Source organism: Lineus longissimus, chromosome 11 (genome assembly GCF_910592395.1).
Source record: "Lineus longissimus chromosome 11, tnLinLong1.2, whole genome shotgun sequence".
Classification (NCBI taxonomy): domain Eukaryota; kingdom Metazoa; phylum Nemertea; class Pilidiophora; order Heteronemertea; family Lineidae; genus Lineus; species Lineus longissimus.
In genome coordinates this window covers 11,845,677-11,866,678 of record NC_088318.1, presented here as the reverse complement: position 1 = coordinate 11,866,678, position 21,002 = coordinate 11,845,677, and the positions used below count along the sequence as shown (strand labels likewise).

The window sequence follows — 21,002 nt, the reverse complement described above, 5'->3', positions numbered from 1 at the left end:
GCACCCATTTTTTTCCCGATTATATTTTGTCCAGTTAAAAAGTTTGTCTGGCCAACTGCTTTAAAAGCATCAGACAATTTCTTCCAAAATTTTAGCAACACACAGGCAAATCCGAAAATAAACAGTGTGAATGCAAAGCCAAAATAATATTTTCTTTTTTTTATATCTTTTAAAAAGTTCCCGCCAAATACGTCAGTCAGAAAACAGTATCAAGATCCAAGGTGACCATTAAAAAATGCTTTGTGCTCCAAACATAAACTAAGTCTCTAACTTTGAACAAGAATTTTGAAATGGACACACCAAACCCTCTGGAAACAGGGGTGCATAGCCCACAACATTGCAAATACATGCATAGTTATTTCAAAACTCCACACCAAACAAAAAATTAAAGTCGTTGACCTATTAGCCAGTGGAGGAACACAAGGCAATATGCATGTTTGCAGGCCACTTGTTCGGACAGACCAGGTTGGCATCATTGCAACATTTTTACCATGAGTTTCATCTAGGAAAAACTTCTCGATGTTCATGGTACCCATAGCCACACATGTATGCAAGTCAGACATTAGCCAATGGTTCGATAGGACCTACAGACACACACCATTTTAACGAGTACTTTATAGAATACTGAATGGGAACTATAATTAGGATGTGAAGCATTTTTATATTATTATCGATCGACTCAGATTCGACCCCAGTCACCGAGTCCGACCAGGTCCTAAGTTGAAACGCTATGACAATGCCGTGTCCTTTGGACATGCATGGCTAGAGGTGCCACTTCCTGGTCTTTTCAATAGTCAAGATGCGCAGCTACAACTAGGAGATTGTAAGTTAAGGTAATATCATTAACTCAAGACCAGACTTAGTGTTGATTTAGAACACATTGATATTACCATTCTTAGAACGAAACTATGTATGCCATGCTGCTTTCTTAGACGTCATAAATATTAAATCAATTGTAATCAATAATCAATAACTTCTTTATCGACATTATGCAGTACTATTTAATTTCTAAAGCAAACTCCAACAGTTACTCAACTTAATTTAATGTACAGTTGCACTACATTGTCATACTAAGAAACAGAAGATAGCTTTACATTGGCCTCATAGTAAAAATGAAGAACTGGGTTGGTTAGTGGGTCGAGCGCCATTGCACCAAACTAGCAGAGAAATACACTTACCAGGTGTATAGGTAAACAATTGTGGTTCACTAGCCCTACCGCTACACTCGACCACGATTGAAACTGAGATCGGCACGAACGTCTGACATTTGTCGTACTCGGGCACTTGACAGATTAAATGAGTCTGAAACAAACAGGCAAGAAATTCAAGAAATTGATTAATAACATATTAAAAAGTCGATCCCCTAAGTACAAAGCTTTTCATTCATTTTTCAATATCTTGTTTGTTAATGCTCTTTCCTTTTAAAATCATTCATGAACAGATTTCTGCTTCAGTCAGAACCATGAATAGAATTAGAAAAGTAATATTTATAATGTTTTTGTGCAGAAAAAAAAACAAGAAGAAAGCCACCCAGATATACATCTCTATCAAAGAATGAATTCAATTTGTGCTGGTGGCTTCAAGGACTAACAAAAATTGAACGCACAATTACAACTCATTCATTCATTTTTTTCTTTGAAGTAAGATACCATTTGATTTCTTGGCCCATCTTCAGCCGGTAATATTCCATTGGCAAACGATTCGGCGAATGTATTATTGGTTCCGATCTATTAGGCACAGACTTATTTTTCCACAATCTGGTATAATAATTTTGTTACCCTTTTTAAGTACTTGCTGGCAGATATCCAGGGATATTTTGGACTGAATTCAAATGACCCCGTATATTTTTTTTAGTGAGATTGACTTAACTTCCTGCTGCCAAGTTGAATAAAGGACGATAAAAGGCCTGGTCATTCAAAACAAGTTTTGTAACCAACGCTGGTGTACTTTATTAGACAACTTGACAATATCTCCTTCAGTCGAGTCCATAAAAGAGTGACAAATCTTTATTTTGAACAACCAGGCCTGATCTACAAATATCTGTCAAATATCTCTACTGAAACTAGCCTAATTCCAGTATCAAGTCTTATTGCCACAGCCAGAACCAAATTGAACTCTATGCCCCTTAAAACAGAATTTCGAAAATCTTCTCGCAAAAAAATTAAACATTGACATGATATTACATGCAGGTACTTGGCATATTGAATAATCTTACAGTATGTGCAAAGGGGATTAAACTAAATTCAGCTTTAGTGACATGAAAAGTTCTCGTCATAACACTGTCCACTAGTATGTATATACTTTCTCCCTTTAAAATTGCGACTTGGTTTTATAAAGTTTACAGCTATAGTATGATACAAGCCACAATGATTTATTAGTTATGAATTGCCCATCCCTCCAAAACATGTGTCCTGAGCAAAATAGTCCATAACCTGTTTTATATACTATGTCGCAATTCATTCAGACTTTTTTTTCGTTTAAATCCAACAAACCTATGTCACTTCTATTTGCAATAACACAGATGCAGCTAAATTTAGAAATGGCGTCACACAGGACAACAACAATAACATGGGGCTTCCCCCACAAACTTGGCACTTAATCAGAGAGGGGTTCGAATTATAAATCAACACACCAATGTGAATGAATGAATGAAATTATCTTTTGTATAGCGCCTTTCCCACTGAAAGCAATGTTCAAAAGCGCTTACACTCCAAAATGCTCGCGGAAGAGGAAAGTTTTCAAGTTTTTTTGGAAGGTGATGGAGTCAGTTTCTTTCCTCAGGTCATGGCCTAGTGAGTTCCACTTTCGAGGGGCATGCACTGAGAATGCCCTTGCCCCGAATGTTACCAGCCGGAATGGACGCTCGATAAGAAGATGCTGTGCCTCAGAACGGAGTGATCGGGCGGTAGTGTGCGGACAAATAAGTTTGTTGATGTAGAGAGGCGCCAGGCCGTTCACCAATAGCTATGGGTGATCATGAGAAGCACTTAAAAGCAACTGAAACCAGTTGGATTTAGCGCTATATAAGTCTCATGATAACCGGGTTACATTACTTGCACATGTCACCTCCCTATATCAACCGTCAATCCTTATTTTCTCACCTGATGAAAAAACTCATTATCAATTTCAGCGGCTTTTTCCCAGACGACCTCCTTGCTATTGTCGCTTGCCATTTCTTGGAACAGGACCTTTGTTCCCTTCATGAAGTTCTTGCCGATGATGAAGAGTTCATCTCCGCCGGTGACTGGCGCTTCTTTTAATGACTTTTTACAAATTTCTGGTTGTCCGATAGGCTGTGCTGTAAAATAGATTCAAAGAGTGACGATAATAGACAAGCTCTTTTTAAAACATTGATAAGTAGCGCATAGAGAGTACAAAAACATACTGCAACAAAGGTGCAATTTTGTGAAATTGTGCAGCCTTTTTTTCCACACCACTATCTGTCAACGCGAAAAATGCAACAAAAAAAAAGACATGCAAATATTTCCAGGTTTACAATAAGAGTTAGCAAAATTATTTCAGATTTTTTAGACTGAATTTTTGGAAAGTTTTAACTCAGCTGGATGCATAAAGAAATTAAGATGATGATGGCAACGGATCACATTCCTCTCTTTCACTTTCTGTTTTCCTGAAACACTATACTACAGACTAGAAAAAAAGGTATGTTTATTGGGGAATTTTATTGCACAACCTGAATAAATCAATACTAACTTGGTTTTAACCATGTTTATGGGACAGGAAATTGTTTTTAAATACATTTACTATGACCCCATATTAAATTAGACATATTTCTGTTTAGCTGGCAGGCCATAGATCTTTATTGCATTCCCACTCTATACATTCAGGGTATTGTGGTCAGAGGGGGTGGACATATCCCACCCATTATTTGGGCATGGGGGTAGACCCCCCCCCCCCCCCCCCCATCATCCTGGCCGAAACTCTCACAAATTTATTTGTATTTCCAAAAAATATCCCAATATAAAATGCAGTTAAGCCCAGGATTTCGTCTGTAAGTGTAACTTTGGTCTAGGCACGTTTCCAGGGCAGACGACAGTTGGTAATATTGTAATAGTTTTTTATTCATACTGAACTAGGATGGGCTTTTCTAAATGTTTTTCAAGTATAATATGATAAAATGTAGGCCTTGTGAGAATTTGCATAAGATATACATAATAACCTCTCTTTTGAATGGAACATAACGTATCATCTCTAAGAATATGATAAATATCATTATAATGAAAAGCACATTCACCAGGCATGGATGAAGCCATTTTTATACATATCCTGACAGAATCATTCAATGGAAAGTAGGTCTCGCCTTGGTAATTGAATGAGATTGGGGACAAGGTATTTAAAGACGACAATATTGATAAAAACACCCGTGCTTTTTCCATTTGTCCACATCCTCCTATCGCGTGCCTTCAAAGAATTTGATAGAGGTTATTTTTGGACTGATACAAAGGCACTACGCGTCTATGGAGAGAATTCCATTATTGATAAAGATCATTAGAATGTTGATTTATGATGAATGGTCTAAATAATTCGATTTTATAGACATGTCACATTCTCCCCGTCTTGATTGATTTTCGTGATCATACAGCATTGACATCGTCTTTTTCTATGCAATTTCTTGAAAGAAGTATTCAGAGGACACTTGACCTAAATTTTACATATTCTTTTCAAAATACAGATCAACGCGGCTTAAACTTTGAATTTGATATCGGATTGTCAAAGTGAAGAGTTTATTGAAAAAATGTAAATTTATAATCTAAATCAGTCAGACTTCCTCTTGACTGATTGAGAGGAAACGATTTTCATGGGTGCTACTTTGACCAGATGTACCGATAGTATTAACAACCTACTGCAAAGAATTGGAGTTGATGCAACTTGGAGCGTGAGGGTGGAGCCATCAGCCTTTGGGAGGCACACTCGGAATACAAGTCGCGCTTTCGTGCTCCTCTTTTTTGACTTGGCCAACCCTATTCTTTGTTCGACATCTGCATTCCTCAGCTTAAGAATACCAACGCAGTCAATACTGAAAGATATAATGTAGAGAGCAGATGATTAGTTAGCACATTTATTTCAACATGAGAAATGCATAATGCTTCATGTAACTCATATTTTTTGCATTCTCTTCGAATCATTCTGCTTGTACTTAACTTATACTAAACTACAGAATTGGCTCTGTAAGAGGTCAAACTGAAAAGAAGCAACTAAAAAAAATTGTATTTATATGATTTGTTGCTGAGCAGTATAATATATGCATGAAGTAGGAGGGGAGCGAGTTCCAGAGTGCATTGTAATTCACCACAGTCATCTGTAATTTATGCAGATCTTGAATGATTGATTGGGCTCCTCACCCAGTTGGATCATGCCTGGCGTTCCACAACAATATTTACCCAGGGTTTGACAATAAATCTTTTTATATAAGAATAGCTCATTCTGAAGTCGTCTGGGCGCCTCCAGGGCCCCCGAGTCATTCCTGGAGGTCCCATCAGTGTGAAAACTTGAGAGGAGAGCTTGACCGACAACAGTGGGCAGTGAAATCACTGGCACCGCAAATAAAACAGGAAGATCGCTTCAAAAATTTAGTGGTTTACAGAAAGCTGGTCACAGGTTTTTTTAAACAGTAACACTGATACTATGGGCACCTGAACTTGAGGCTGATTAGAACGCAGTGTTTCATGACATTCACGACAGCGTACAGAAAACTACCCTTCGAAGCAAAAAACTTTCATTTTCATGACTTTTCACAGTATCAGTTCTTTTAGTACTAGGGCACTACATTTTGAATGCTGCAATATTGACCCACACATGGTGTTGCTGTGCTGAAGGCAATGACCTGATAGATGCACCGACAGAAATGATTTATGGACTCCACAAGTTTTTTTAGCACTGAAAAAAAATTTTTTTAACAGTGCGTCATCTGGACTGCCAAACTTTTAAGGTTTTTTTGAATTGGATCAAGGGATCACACCGCCAATAAAGAAATCTGGCTGACTACACAAAGTCAAGAAGGGTCTATTTGGACGTTCGAACAATGGTATTGGCCTATTATCAAAATCTTTTTGTGCCAATGGGGGACTTGAGAAAATGTTACACTGCACTTTAAACTAGTGAGATTATACCTCAATGTACTTTTACGTTGCAGAGTAATTCATCGGTCAACTTTGAAAATTAAATAAATCATGATATGACCTGAATACAAAAATACAGCAATTCAGACAAGCTGCTGATGCCATTGGTCACCAGACTAGTTATTTAAGGCCTAGATATTTTATTCAATCAATATCCAGAGAGAGGTAATGTAACCACACACATGAAATTGATACCGCCACCTGCTGTGTACTTATCAATTGTTAGTGTTGGATACTATCCAAATGATACCTATCCAAATGATACCAACCACACGATAGGCAACTCAAAACATCAGTTGTTTTTTCTACAGCACAATGCAGTACCATTATCACCTGGTGTCACCAATCAGCCTGAGCACAAAATATCAATTATTGATATAAGATTAAATTGGCAACATCATTTTGATGTCATTATTTTAGTTTTCTGATAGAAATCTGAAAAGGGTACAGCCTGAAACAGGCAGCAGCCATTGTGCACACCGCTTGAGCGTTGGAAAAGAGATGTGCCGGTATAATCACAAAAGTCAAACAGCTAATGTGTGGCCTTGAAAGATTTGTCAAATCAAATACATTGTACCTCGATGATGTAAAATGTGTGGTCCCTAAAAATGCAAATGATATAAAATCATGCCAATCTGATCAGCAGGAAAGGAATAAATTAGCACACAGTCGGTGTCTGTGCCCTGCTAAAGCCCTTCAGCTGAAACACTGCTGATTATTTATGCTTTTATTATTAGCATTTGCTTGAATTCTTGCATGCTTGCAGTCATTTTTATGAATACTCATGAATATAAGTTACAAGTTCTGTATTTGTTCAATGTACAAATCCGTGCCAAGTGGCTAGAGATACAGGAATTGCATGCACATACGCACATTTCCATACGCATGCACAAAAGGTTTCCTGCGCCCCTTCTGTGATCAGAAAATACAGCTCCCGTGCCATAGTACACATGCACTGAAAAAGGAAACGGCTTTCAGTTTCAACAATTATTGAAAAGATTCATCGGTTTGGTTATCATCTCTCCAGACTTTAAAAAAATCTCCATAATTTATCAATTGTGCTACACATATACACTGACTGTGAGTGTGAATAGATACAAAAGCTCAGCAGCACAGCACCACGGCGCCATTGCATGATTTATGAGAACATTGCAAATTAAGGCCAAGCTTACTTTATTCATTGGATTACGGATTTATGAAAATTCAGCTGGCAGTCCATCATAATGGTAGCACAAGCCATGCTGTGTGCGTGGCAGGAGTGCAACAGCAGATTATTTTTCAAAGAACATGGACTCACTTGCACGCCCGCCATTGAATATTGCGGGAATGAATTTTTTAAAATAACTAGTTTGTATTAAAAAAATAAGCAGCAGAGGCTAAAAAGTCTAGTGAAAATGGTAGGGATGAACTTTTTGGGGGAGAGGGTTGTTGTGCAGCAATTGTGTTCTCCAAAAAATAAAATAACTTTGCATCTACTATTAAACTAGCCCGCCAGAACAGTAAGTAACACAGGTAACACAGAGAAGGCAAAGGTAAGCAACCTTGTACCTGTTGATATAGACTAAAAGCACATTCCAACTCAAGGTGGCCGAGTACTGTACCCTTCTATCAAGGATTCTCAACGTCGAACAAGGAAGCTCAAGCTTAGTCTACAGGAATGAAAGAAATCAACCAATTATTTGGCAAACCACCAAAGGATATCTTTATAGCCTTCAGGTATTTCCTTTGCACATTCTTTATTTCATTATGCACATAAATCTTTGGCACACAATCTCGGACACATTGCACTTTTATAATGGTTCCATGCAGAGGTACGAATCTATACCTCTAGGCCTGACATTCCCTGCTTAATTAGCAGACTATAACATTGCTCGTTAGTAAACTCCATGAAGTACATTAGGCTTGTTCTAGTGCCACAGATATGTACCGGTACTGTTAGTGTTAGTCTATTATGGTCGATGCAGGGTTTTTCGAACTTATCCACCCCCCTTTAAAGGTAAGTACAAGAGGAAATAGGTAAACAAGAGTTCTTCCTCCAAAAATAATAAAAGATGTAAAAGAAGTGTGCACCTGTTAACACTTGCCCACTTGGATTGGAATGTTCCAGTTATTAGACAGAGCAGAGTTCTAGTTCAATTCAATTGTAATATTGAGATACCCTGCACAAATGATTTAGACTGACTTCTGTCTCCTACACTTGACCTATCGAGGTTACCATCAGAATTGAATCTGCTCATCGTGCATCACCCATCAGCATAACAGAAATGTGTGAATTTCATTAACCCTGATTGCTTGAAGTAAGGAGTGGCCGGAAGGAGCAGAACTGAAGACCAAGCCGTGGGGAGTGCTGGAAGACTCATTTGGACCGCCGACTTTGCGACTTTCTGCAGTATTGAGAGTACATGTATATAATGATCATGATCGAACGCAGCAAAAGAATATGGGAGAATTTGCCATATTGATTGAATTGGACACAATGTATTTTGAATACATGAACCTTTCAGCAAACATGAGACAGTCAGTTTACTAGCCAACATCAATACGCAAATCATCCCTCTTTCTGCCGCCACTAAAGGCTAAGCTCACAACCTGGAAGCTTGCCATGACAAAGACGTCTTTGGTCTCAAATGCTCAACCTACATGTACCGTGTATGAACAAGAATTATTTATTACCTTCCAATAAATGTTTGATTCACAGTCAAAGCAAAAGCTATGCAGGCTAACGAGTAACATGTAGCATATTTTATGAAATGAGTAACCAGAGCAAAACACACAATGTTTGTAACCAAATTTTCAATTAGATATTTAGACATGTTAGATGTAATACGGTATACCCTTGTATTAGGTTTAGGTCACAAGCATTAGGCCAACAGCATGAAATCATTCCTTTAATCCATTTTCAACTTTTTCATTAATTGTGTCAACAACTTTTTATAAAATCCTACGAAATTTTCCATTAGCCTTGCAAAAAACAAACCCACCAACCATTTCTCTACCAAGATTTATTGAACCAGAGGTTACGCAGTCATGACTTAGTTCTCCAGGGCAGCAAGCATTTTGTTCAGAACAAAACAAGAAATGTGCCGTGCCGACTTACAATACAATCAAAAAGTTATGCTTACCTTAATTTCATATCTTCGTCTGGATCAAAATCCATCTCAATCACAGTCGTTCCATCAATGTCTCTCTCGGAGCAAGGAGCAGAGTTTTTACCACACACTTTGCAGGCCTGATAAAATCCATGGGGCTTCACACGCGGGGTTTCGGACCCCACAAATACTTGCACAGTCGCCTTTTGTTTATATCCAAGGAGCTGAAAGATGAACCAGTTCAATGGGTGTTGGAACAAAACGTCATCAAAAATGACTTCGGGAGATCTTCAATATTAAAATGATATTTAGTCCTTTGCTCCTGGTATAGAAATGCTGTGTGTGGAATAACGACTGCCGGGGGTATGTCAAGTTAGCTTTGCAAAAACAAATCAAAACCCATTCTACATTTGTATCAGAAGCAAGTTCTAGACTGTGCTAAACTGTCGTGTTGACACCCTCACAACTTCGATGCTCACCTGGACTGTTGGATGCGACTGACCGGAGGTGTCTTTAACGGACCCACGACTTCCCTCAGTCATGTATCGAGCACGATGTTGTTCCTCTGGCTGGGCAAGAATCTTCAACTCATAACCACCCTGTTTTGAGGGGAATGGCAGACCCAACGATGGTGTCTTCAGCCGCTTGGCAGGCTGGCGTATAACCGGTACAGGGCTAGAAACGGAAGAAAATCACCTTGAGCACCAAGCAGAAGTTTCCCTAGGCCACATGTGAGGTGGCCCAATGAGACAGCGAGACATTCACGAGGATGGGACCAGAGACCACACATGAGTATGTTAGAAAAGATGCTGCACTGTCGCAGCAAGTTAAGGCATATAATTACCTTGTGGAGATGGCCGCTGAGGTTATGGCGGCACCATTACTTCCACTGAGGCTGGTTGATGTAGCTGCTGGGTTAGTTAAAGTCAGCACTCCCGGGACCAATTGGCCGAACTGTTTGAAAACGAACTGTGACGAGGATATAGCACTCCCCACATCAAACGAATTCGTACAAATGACATTGTCCTCCGCATGGCTCACTGACGAAGTGTCCGATTGTTCCTCCTTTTTTAAGACCTTCCGTGTCAGTTCTGGATCTTGGAATAGCGTCCAAACATTACCAGAGTCCAGATTTGTTGTTTCAGAATCTAGATTCAGATCTTCAGCCTTTTGTATCAGTGATAATTGCGTACTACCGTCCTGATTGAGAAATGTACTTGGGGACGTTATACCCGAATGTGATGGGGAGATAATCTCTGGACTTGACACAGAACTGTAACTTGATATTGATGCCACCTCGTCCTGGATCTGTACCATCAGTCGTGACTCCAGGTGATACTGCTCCTTGCTGTGGTTGCCATGGATACTTACCCGATCAGCAATAGTTTCTAAAGTGTCCAGTTGCGATGCAAGATTTGAGCCAGAATGAGACGGGGTGAGGTTGCCACTAAAATCCAATTGAGCACTTGTGGGTTTCGTAAACGGATCTGAATGATAGGTATTCATAAAAACAAAGCTAATATCAGAATATCGAATGAAATGTCGACGAGAACGAAACGAAGTTTATTTCGCCATAAATGTAGCAAGGTGCTCTTACATTAGTACAATATCAAATCTGAATGCCTGAAAGGAAACTGGTTTTAGGCAAGAATCAAGAAAACGAACTTCACTGTTGCAAAACATTGTTTTAGAGATGGTCAGAACTACGACCGTACTAAACTGGCTCCGCTGCAGTCATTTCCAAGTTGTTGTTTTTTTAAAGCTATGCTGCTACAGCACTGGTTTAAAAGATTGGGCACGATCATAATAACACAGACTGGGTGGATTATCTAAATCTCACAGCCACAAGTGTCTTCATCTCAGACAAACACCAGAAACAAAACTCATGCAGCCAAATCTTTCCTTCAGTTTATAAAGATTTACTGACAGGCTGGAACAATCATGACCAAGATAGCCTCAAGATGTCACCTATTGAGACATTCTAAAACCTACCGTTTACGTCTGATATGTCGGAAGATTCCAAGGCCCTTGGTGAGAGAAGCGGCGAAGAGCAGTCAAGGTCTCCATTCAAAAGTAGCTGATGAATATTCAAATTATTCTGGGATTCCATCTTGGAGTCTGCAACGTAGTAGGCAAAATAATTAATTTAATCTATTGCAAATTCTCACAAAAATATATCATTAGAACTAGAAGTGGACAAACAGAACAAATGTCCTCAAGTCATGTAACTTGACACAATTCTTTCCTGACCACATGAAACGCAATGTATACCTCAGAGTCAGACCACACCCTGAATTTCAAACTGCTGTAACGGATCAAGCCAAAATAATCAAAATTCACAGTTTAGTGAAACATTGTTCAAGCAAAAAGGAAGTTATTGCTCAGTGTTGGGTTACATTCTAACATTCAATTCAGATAACAGCTTGCAGACACACTGATCAATTCGATACCAGTTTACAAAATGCATATTGCTAAAAAAGCTCTTGGTGATTTGCCAATGATTGTTGGAACAAGGTGACCTGGTGTGCAGGAAGACATTAATAGTATCAAGGGTTGGAAATACTGAAATGTATTAGCAATTATAATATTTTAACCCTTTCAAATTCTTTAGCAGTGAAGGCTGTTCAATTTGTTAAAACTGACAAAATTGAAAAATGCAGAATTTTTCAGAAACAGCACTTTCCTTTCAGCGAGGCTGCTGCCTATGATGTTTTATCAGGTAGATACTGTAGATACTATTACACTAACAGTGTCCATTTGTTATGATATACGCCCTGACACCAACGACACAACATCATTGTACTTGTCGTAGTCATTTAATATCCGTCTCTCTCGGTGCATGGTTTGTATCAGTTTTTAGATATATTGATTTGAAGCTGGCAAATCTACCATGAGCGTTGTCAGTTTATCCTTTAGCCTTCTGCAATTTAACACATTGGGGAGACTACTTGTGATGCAATGTCCATAGTATTTCATTTGGAACGAGTTTACAATCCCCGATCACACCCCAAAAAAAGGTCATCGGTTGACTAACCAAGCACCACTGTTCAATGGATTTATAGTTGAATGCGATCAAACTACGTCATTTCCGATCGGGGATTTTAAAGTTTAGCCTTTCATTATATACAGCAACTCAGTTTACTGGGTTTAAACCACATTAAGTCTTCCAAACATCATCCGTCTTGTGGATGCAGAAACAGTAATTTTTGTCCGCCCAATTATTACAAGGCAACCTTAACGTTTCCCGTCAATTATCTCAGCTTTATGGCATCAAAAGTACAGAGGCATGGCAAATTCTATATGACTGTGCGAGGAGGTGCTTGTCCAATGACGGTGCCACCTGGCACCACCACGATGAGTTGTCGCTTACGCCACAAGTCGTTTATTTCCCGTATGAAAAGGGGCAATATTACGCACAATCTTCCGACAACATGGTGAACAGGTGATACAATATTGTCCGATGTTCTGCTCTACCGTGCCGGGCCGTCTTTTCGTGGATTCTGTTCGGCCGTCCAAGCAAGGCCCAGTCATGCCAGTCAGTGCTGTGGGACGCGGTGTGGGACTGGGAGTGCAAAAAATTAAAAATGCTCGTTGATATGGAGTAACATTCCTTAGTAAAGTTGCAGCCAATTTACAACTTTATTTCTCTTATATTATTCGATAAACATTAGCATAATTGTGAACGCACAAAAATTGAAATCTGATCAAAATATCGAGAAATAACATCCAATCAGAGGCGCGCAAAAATTCTCACCACGCACACATCCTTTGAGAAAAAATGCCTCCGCCATTTTTACGTACCTTCAGAATAAAAGCTTTCAAGCCTTATTTCGTCTTTCAAATCAGTTTCCGTGTTGAACGAATGTTCTGAAGGCATAGTGCCTAATGCTGGTCACAAAAATTATACATCGAATGCAAGAAATGCAGTCATTTCATTGATAATAAACGTAAACCTCAGACCGTGCACTGACGTTGGCAGACGGAAATCAAAGTGAATAAATTATGCTAAGGAAGGCATGTCTGAATTTCAAGGAAGCTGATTGGTTAAGATAATTAGAGCAGATGCTCGACCAATGGCAACGCCTCCACGATGATGTCATCGATCTCGGGATTCCCGGTGGCAGTATGGCCAGTTGCCAGGTGTATAATTTCTTCACGATTTCGTTGATTTCTTCGAAAGAATAGCTTCTGATTTGTAAGACAAATTAGATTTGAGTCAATGGAACACCAATACGACACTTGATCGGTTCGCTTTATGCTGCCACAATCGAACACTATCGTTAAATCTCTAATGGCTAAAAAAAGTTCGGGAAATTATCACCTCCTATTGACTGTTACTTGAACCAAAACTGTAAACAAACCCACGTGTGTTATTTGTGACAGGTCAACTTTCGGTGGAATTTGGACTACAAAGCAGTTTATTTTTAGGACACCCACCAGCGACTGCTCGTTAAAAATGGCATTTCCGTTAGCCACTATAAAAGATAGAATTCTGCCACTGCAGGAGGAATCTGAGCGTTACAATAAGACACTTGAGTCAATAAGGTCTGTTCTGTCAAAAATGCCAGGTCGTCGGAAAGGCAAATCTCAAGCGGCTGTCCTCATTCTCCTCATCCTTAGAGAGGACGATGTCTACGTTTTATTGACTAAAAGATCCCAGTATGTTGGTCTTCATAAAGGAGAGACGTGCCTTCCTGGCGGTTTTATGGAAGACTCTGATCACACAATTGTCGACACGGCACTCCGGGAAGCTCATGAAGAGATTGGCCTTCATCCAAATGAAGTGACTGTCATTGGTGAAATGTTGCCTATTATCAATATGATTCATCATTTCTTGGTTACGCCAGTCGTTGCTATTCTGAATTCCAACAGCTTCAAACCGTCTCCAAACCCTGATGAAGTTGAGGATGTATTTTACTTGCCACTGTCCCGCTTCCTACGAAAGGATGGCTTCATACTCATGCATAACATAAATAAGGACACTGGAAATAAATTTCATATTCACATCTTTACGGACGAAGTTGATGAACGATATTTCATAACATGGGGCATGACTGCACGTTTGCTTGTTAAGACTGCTGTGGCCATCTACCAGAAGGAGACTGACTTCAAGTTTCAGATGAAAGAGACGCTGAAACCTCAGGACCCTCAGAAATGGGACAAACATTATATCAGACAAGTCCTCAAGTTGTTTTCTCCAAAACTGTGAATATTAGGCAAACACAATCCTAACAAGTTCTTTACCCCCTTCATATGTACTACATATAGGATTTGTGAAACAAATTGATGTTTATGGTACAGTCCCTTGGACTGGCATACAAAGTTATCGTAAAAATATTGCTTTCAATCTTAATCAAAATTGTGAAAGAGTGTGTGGATCGGTCTTGTCGCATCTTATCAACTCTCCCAAATACAAATAGTCATGGTGTTTTCCCAATCAGTAGCAGAGTGGTTAGAGCGCCGGGCTGTTTTATACCAGGAGGACATTGGTTTCGACACTTAGACAGATCAGCACTGTTTCATCTTTGTGTCCTTGGGTGCTGCTTCTCACCACCCAGGAGTAAATGGGTACCAGGCTTGCCTGAGAAGTATCCTATTCAGTGGGAGTAAAGACTCCCAAGGCGGAATTGCAATGGAAACTGCGATAAGCCCTGGTCGTAAGAGACGTTTGCAGCTCTGGGAATAGCCCAGTCGACTTTAAATTTCTTAACTTTCTAGTGACACCTGTTTTGGTATTGGGTATAAAGTATCTGAGGTTTAAAATGTTGTGTAACAATCTAGAGACGGTGAAAAGTGCCAATATATGCATCAGTAAAACCTCTAGCTCTAATAAGGATACCCTTGGGACTGACAAATACTGATCTTAATAGTGAGGTTTCCAGATTAAGACACAACAGATCAAATTGAATGGAAATGACCAATTTCTAATTAGAACCTAGCATCATTTTCAGAGAGGATGTCCTGCTAGGGGTGTTCGCTTAGAGAGGTTCTGAAGTATGTAGTTTATTAAGTTGGTATTATTTTAGGGAATTGGTATTGTCATAAATAATATCATATTGTAATAACTTGTACAAAAATATTTATATATATATTATATATTACTTTTATATAGTGGTAACCTATCCATTTTTCTAAGGCTAAATGTAATGCTAAAATGGAAAGTTAACCACATATGAATTTACGACTTTCACTATCTTAATTGTATTAAAAAGTTGTGAGTATTATCAAAAATTCTTATCTTTTACATTTTTGCATGCTGGCTTACCATCATCGGATACAAGTCGGCAGAAACACAAAGGACGCCATTGCCCAGGTGCCTTTTTGCTGCAATGTATTCAAAAGAAAGACAGCTTGCAGAATGCTAGACTGTTAGTTTGTTGCCAGTAGAAATTTTATCCGGCAACAAACTGGCTTACAGGTACATAATTGTCTCCAAGCTGTCTTTGTTGGTTGTGATATTGTCTCTGATATACAGGATACGTATAGTAGCCCTCCACTGGATGTGTCCTTGTGTGCGACAGGTTGTGACACTCCACTTAATGTCACCCTATGACATTAAACTTTATGCCAATAAATCAATCTGAATTATTTTCAAGTTTACACCATCAAACATAATGTATCTTTAATACCATTATTAGCATTAATCTGCCCTGACACTAACAGATAACTAACACCAACAGGAGCAGTGAAAAACAACAGGGGTGAAGACAGACGGATTGGAAATTCCTTCCAAATATAACAAATGACGTCACTTCCGGGTATTTCCCATTTCATATCTGTTTTTATTATCTGATTTTCTCGAATAAAATTGATATCTTAGGCACTATAGGATGGATGGTTAGTTTATTTTACAGTTTCTAAATAACTATCATGGCGTATAGAACAATATTACTTACGATTATTGATATGTTTCGATCTTTAAGATGAAGAAAATGCTAAATGATTTTTTTTCTTGATCTACTACGAGTACTACCTACCTGCTTACTACACTACAGACAGTATGAGTATGGAGGGGTCTTGTGATGATCGAGTGATTCATCAATCAGTTGATCGAGTTTCATGACTGAAGAATTCACTGCCAGTTCTTACTCTCATTAGAATTGCCTTTTATTCCTTGACTCAACCACCGAGGCTAAAGACTTTTTTTAGGCAAATGGCAGTGAATTGTCAAGTCGCTCCATTTAAAAAGCCTACTCACCATTCTACTCACTAAGGAATAGTTGTCTTGTCTGAACGGTATCCGGTCGTTTCGCTACACGACCATTTGGCTACATGCCAGTTCGCTACATAGTTCGGTCGTTTCGCTACATGTTCGGTCGTTTCGCTACATAGGCCTATGGTTATTTCATGGTATGAATAAAATCTTTTTTTACCTTTTTATTGGTCATCCATTTTAGGACCAAATTCTTTCGTAGCCTATGTCTAATATCATGACATGTGAAATAATATTGGTAGTGCAAAGCAGAGAGCGTCGTCGGAATTTGGATCAGTATAGGGACCATGACAAGAGTATGGTGATAGTGGTGATAGAAATGGCGACAGTGTGGTGATGCAATTAGGAAATAAATAGAACACTACAATTAAACTGACGATATCATCACCACTTAGTGTCATCGCACCTCTGACTCCTAATTGCCATTGTCCATGGACTGACCCAAAACCAATCCAACTGAGCTGTAGTGAGCATACTGGGAGCTGCCTCTGTTATGGGCTCTGTTACAAAGTGTATCAAAGACTTTTGATACTGCAATGACCCAATAAAAAGGTAAAAAAAGATTTTATTCATACCATGAAATAACCATAGGCCTATGTAGCGAAACGACCGAACATGTAGCGAACTGGCATGTAGCGAAATGGTCGTGTAGCGAAACGACCGCAATTCTGTCTGAGCGAATTTACAATCCCTGATCAGGGCCCAAAAAAGGTTTCACACTATCAATCTTTTTTGTTACAGACACACTTTTTCAATTGAGGGTAAGTAAAGTTTGACGAATAAACTTTTACTTGATTCCATATACTGGTAAAGCTAAGCACTAGATAGTGGGCCTGAAATTGCATTTAGCGGCTAAGATTATTGAGCTCACTTTTGAGACTGTGATGTATTTCGAATTGATGTCATTATGTCTTTATTGAGCTCACTTTTCTCTGTCCATTTCAGTTCACTGCCAAACAGTTGGACCGTTTGTCCAGTAAAGCTGAGAAAGAGGAAAAAAAACAGCAAGCAAAGGTCAGAAAGGTATGGTAAAGAATTTCTCCGTCATCTTTGATCATTTTTCAAAAAACAGACAAAAGGAAGACAAGAGTCATGCTGTCATTTTCATTTTTTTTCATTTTATTTGTTCAGAAACCGTGTTTTGATTTAAAGATTTCTATATAGTTGCTGTAAAGTTTTTCTTTTGAAGTTGCTGTCGAATTTCAGATTGCTTCCAGTTGAGTTATTAGAACTTCATGCCAAATGAAATGCTAAATATTGCAATATATATTCATTTCTTTGATATTGATCCAATATGTGTATTTCTTTTCAGGCTATCCAGCAAAAGAACATTGAAGGAGCCAGAATATATGCAGAAAATGCCATCCGTAAAAAAAATGAGAGCTTGAACTACCTCCGGCTAAGTGCACGAGTAGACGCTGTTCAGTCTAGGGTTCAGACAGCTCTTACTATGAAGGGGGTAAGTGACACAATAAAGACTAAGAATTTGGAAGCAATACTACAGCATCTTAACTGGGACGAGGTACCAGATTTTGACAAAAGAGCCTGAGGGGCTTTTTGCAAGATATTTCGGCTTCTGTTCAATGGTTCCTGGACCAACAGTAATTATGAAGGGCATAACCCTTTAAGCATGCATCTACAGCCTTCTGTTTACTCAAGAAGAAGAACCACGCTGGGATTGGAATAACTACATGTATATATTCTCATCTATTTTCTCTATTTTGGTTTTGTTTTGGGACAGTCATTCACACTTGGTAACTTTGTGGTATTCCTATTTTCAGCTCACCAAAGACATTGGCAGATTAACCAAAGATTTAGACAAAGTTATGGCATCGATGGATTTAGAAAAAGTGTCCAAAATAATGTCTAAGTTTGAGTCCCAGTTTGAAGACCTTGATGTCAGGACAGCGGTAAGTTGATTGTTGATTCAGTTCCATTGGTCTTTCAACTCGCGAACTACCAGCACACCTTCAACATTTGATCTTATGAGTGGGGAGACCAGTTGCATAGTGCCATTAGTGGTTAGGGCACTGGGCTTATAATCTCACAAACAACGAGCCAAAGGTCACAAACAATATGGCTGTGCCTGATATTGATTTGATGATATGAGATATTGGAATTATCCCACACCTTGGCCGCTAGTTTATGTCGCCGTGGGCAAATATGATATCAATACATTACTGTGAATTCCAGACTATGGATGACACACTGAGCAGTGCCACGACATTGTCGACACCTCAGGACCAGGTTGAAGCCCTCATCCAGCAAGTAGCAGAAGAGAACGGCCTTGAGGTTATGGATCAGTTGAAAGATTTGAACCCTGGCGCTTCGATACGATCAGCCGAACCTACAGCGTCCGTATCAGATAAACAAGAAGACCAGTTATCAAGAAGGTGAGTTGTTCGGAATATTCTGACAAGTGTCGAGTCACTGTCCATAATTGGCACCAACCAACACTGGTATGAGACAAGTTCTGAGTAATTTTGAAGCAGCCAAATGGGAGACTAAGTTAAGTTTGAAATACATGTACGGTACTGAGGAGTCGCATAGCCCAGTGATTAAAAATGCTGGCTACCTCGTCACTTGGCCCAAGTTTGAGTCCTCGTAACTTGATGCTCAGATGTAAACACAAATGTACACAAGCAATGTGCACATTGTCGCATTTTCTACCAGGTATTCGACATGATGGCCACCTGTACATTTCTTCATGATATCTTTCAGATTGGCTGCATTACGGAACTGATCTTATGATGTTGATTCTAGCAAGAGGAAGAGACTTTGTACATATGTTACTTGATTCTTGCAGGAGGAATGAATAGACTTTGTACATAATTTGTTACATACTGCAGGATTCTGCATCATCCATGGAGTTTCATCAAGTTAACTCAAATGACTGTATGTAACTTACATATTGCCTGGAGAAAATGCTACATGTATATGTCTCCCATGTGTCTGCTTAGGGATTTTGAGAGTTAAAGTGACCTTTCAGTCCCAGATTCACCTGTAGGAGGTCAGACGAATGGATGTTAGCCCTCAGAAATTCTGCTCAGGATAGACTTGCGCTAGCAGAAGTTTTAACCTTAAAGTATGAAGTTTCAGCACAGTTCTTTTTGATTACACATCAGAAGTTGTGAATGAGGTAGTCAATGGGACAGTTAAGATGGTAAAAAATAGGTAATTTAAAACCACCTCCATCATCCATTGAAAACAATGTAAATCTCTTGTCCTGGCTGTCATTCTGTATATATATATGTACAGACATGTGCTGTACTTGTATATTATTGTTGATTGATGTACTATGTTTCTACGCTTATCTATCATACTTTTAAGGTAATAAAGAAACATTAATTTTAAAGGATTTTTGTGATTTGTAGACAGTCCTTGAAATTGCTAGGAGCTTAAGGAATTGTCACCACACTGGCCGTATTAGTTGTCTTGCCAAACACTGCAAGGCTGTAGCTGAAATGTAGGCCAGAACCAAGGCGGCAGCCGAGGTTTGGGATGAAGTGGCAGCTGAACCTTAATTTGGAGTACGTTTGGCTTGTCCATGGATGTGACTCAGTACAATAGTACCAGCTGTGTGCAGTTGGAAGAACTTTTGGCTCAGCCAAGGTTGTGACTCTATATAATAGTACCAGCTGTCTTACAGCCTTCTTTCTTTTGTACCACATGATGGTTTCAGCCATCACAACTACGAGGACCTTTGCCATTTGACTTCTGTCATTGGCAGCTTCCAACAAGTCTTCACCAAGACCAGCTGCCGCACAATCTCGCTTCACTGTGTCAAGACATCTGACATGCATCCTACCCCTTTTCTTGCCATCAACTTGTTCCGGGTGCCAGTTTAGCAGTTTCTTGGGGAGTCAGTCTCCTTCCATAGGGAGAACATGTCCATACAAGTGGAGACATCTCACTTTTAAGAAGAGGGATGCTGCCGGTTGGTTAGTTCTTCGACTAATGTCAGTGGTCCTTAAATGGTTGAACCATCTGACCCCAAGAATGTGGCAAAGACGTCAGGTCTTCGTTCTTACAATCTTATAGTTGGAAGTAGTAATCCATGGATGTGACTCGATACAACAGTAGTATAGCTATCTTACAGTTGCAAGTAGTTTCGGCTCGTCCATGGATGTGACTCGATACAATAGTACTAACTGTCTGCAGTTGAAAGTAGTTTTGACAAGGCCATGGATGAGACTCAATACAATTTTACCAGCTGTCTTACAGTACAAGTGGAGACATCTCACTTTTAAGAAGAGGGATGCTGCCGGTTGGTTAGTTCTTCGACTAATGTCAGTGGTCCTTACATGGTTGAACCATCTGACCCCAAGAATGTGGCAAAGACATCAGCTCTTCGTTCTTACAATCTTAGAGTTGGAAATAGTAATCCATGGATGTGACTCGATACAACAGTAGTATAGCTATCTTACAGTTGCATGTAGTTTTGGCTAGTCCATGGATGTGACTAGATACAATAGTACTAACTGTCTGCAGTTGAAAGTAGTTTTGGCAAGGCCATGGATGAGACTCAATACAATTTTGCCAGCTGTCTTACAGTACAAGTGG

General features: G+C 39.3%; 3 protein-coding genes across 4 annotated transcripts in view; 2 read left to right on the top strand and 1 right to left on the bottom strand.

Moving 5' to 3' along the window:
• LOC135495419 (nuclear factor of activated T-cells 5-like) overlaps nucleotides 1–13,164 on the bottom strand; it is a 34,112-nt gene extending 20,948 nt beyond the window's left edge. The window contains exons 1-8 of one of the 2 annotated variants that reach the window (XM_064784030.1): nucleotides 13,028–13,164; nucleotides 11,219–11,344; nucleotides 10,071–10,713; nucleotides 9,706–9,901; nucleotides 9,260–9,450; nucleotides 4,863–5,035; nucleotides 3,102–3,298; nucleotides 1,179–1,302 (exon numbers count right to left, since the gene is read on the bottom strand). In XM_064784030.1, coding sequence (XP_064640100.1) covers nucleotides 1,179–1,302; nucleotides 3,102–3,298; nucleotides 4,863–5,035; nucleotides 9,260–9,450; nucleotides 9,706–9,901; nucleotides 10,071–10,713; nucleotides 11,219–11,344; nucleotides 13,028–13,103 — 1,726 coding nt within the window. In that variant the 5' untranslated portion in view covers nucleotides 13,104–13,164. Of the gene's footprint in view, nucleotides 1–1,178; nucleotides 1,303–3,101; nucleotides 3,299–4,862; nucleotides 5,036–9,259; nucleotides 9,451–9,705; nucleotides 9,902–10,070; nucleotides 10,714–11,218; nucleotides 11,345–11,497; nucleotides 11,612–13,027 lie in introns of those variants that run through there. The other variant, XM_064784031.1, reaches the window with a different exon arrangement.
• Nucleotides 13,165–13,577: 413 nt separating this feature from the next.
• On the top strand, nucleotides 13,578–15,403 carry LOC135495420 (uncharacterized). Its single transcript, XM_064784032.1, has one exon. The coding sequence runs from the start codon at nucleotides 13,683–13,685 to the stop codon at nucleotides 14,433–14,435; it is 753 nt and encodes a 250-aa protein (XP_064640102.1). The 5' UTR covers nucleotides 13,578–13,682; the 3' UTR covers nucleotides 14,436–15,403.
• A 576-nt stretch (nucleotides 15,404–15,979) lies between these two features.
• LOC135495740 (charged multivesicular body protein 1a-like) lies at nucleotides 15,980–19,794 on the top strand. Its single transcript, XM_064784621.1, has 7 exons — nucleotides 15,980–16,063; nucleotides 17,181–17,200; nucleotides 17,385–17,462; nucleotides 17,752–17,898; nucleotides 18,221–18,349; nucleotides 18,633–18,832; nucleotides 19,161–19,794. Exons 1-7 carry the CDS (start codon nucleotides 16,057–16,059, stop codon nucleotides 19,180–19,182), a joined length of 603 nt encoding a protein of 200 aa, XP_064640691.1. The 5' UTR covers nucleotides 15,980–16,056; the 3' UTR covers nucleotides 19,183–19,794.
• The last annotated feature ends 1,208 nt before the right edge of the window (nucleotides 19,795–21,002 follow it).

Excerpts from the sequence above, each read along its gene's own strand:
- LOC135495420 (XM_064784032.1), top strand. The coding sequence starts at position 13,683 with ATGGCATTTCCGTTAGCCACTATAAAAGATAGAATTCTGCCACTGCAG.
- LOC135495740 (XM_064784621.1), top strand. Across the intron at positions 17,201-17,384 it reads ACACACTTTTTCAATTGAGG|TTCACTGCCAAACAGTTGGA; the intron begins GTAAGTAAAGTT and ends TGTCCATTTCAG. Across the intron at positions 17,463-17,751 it reads AGCAAGCAAAGGTCAGAAAG|GCTATCCAGCAAAAGAACAT; the intron begins GTATGGTAAAGA and ends ATTTCTTTTCAG.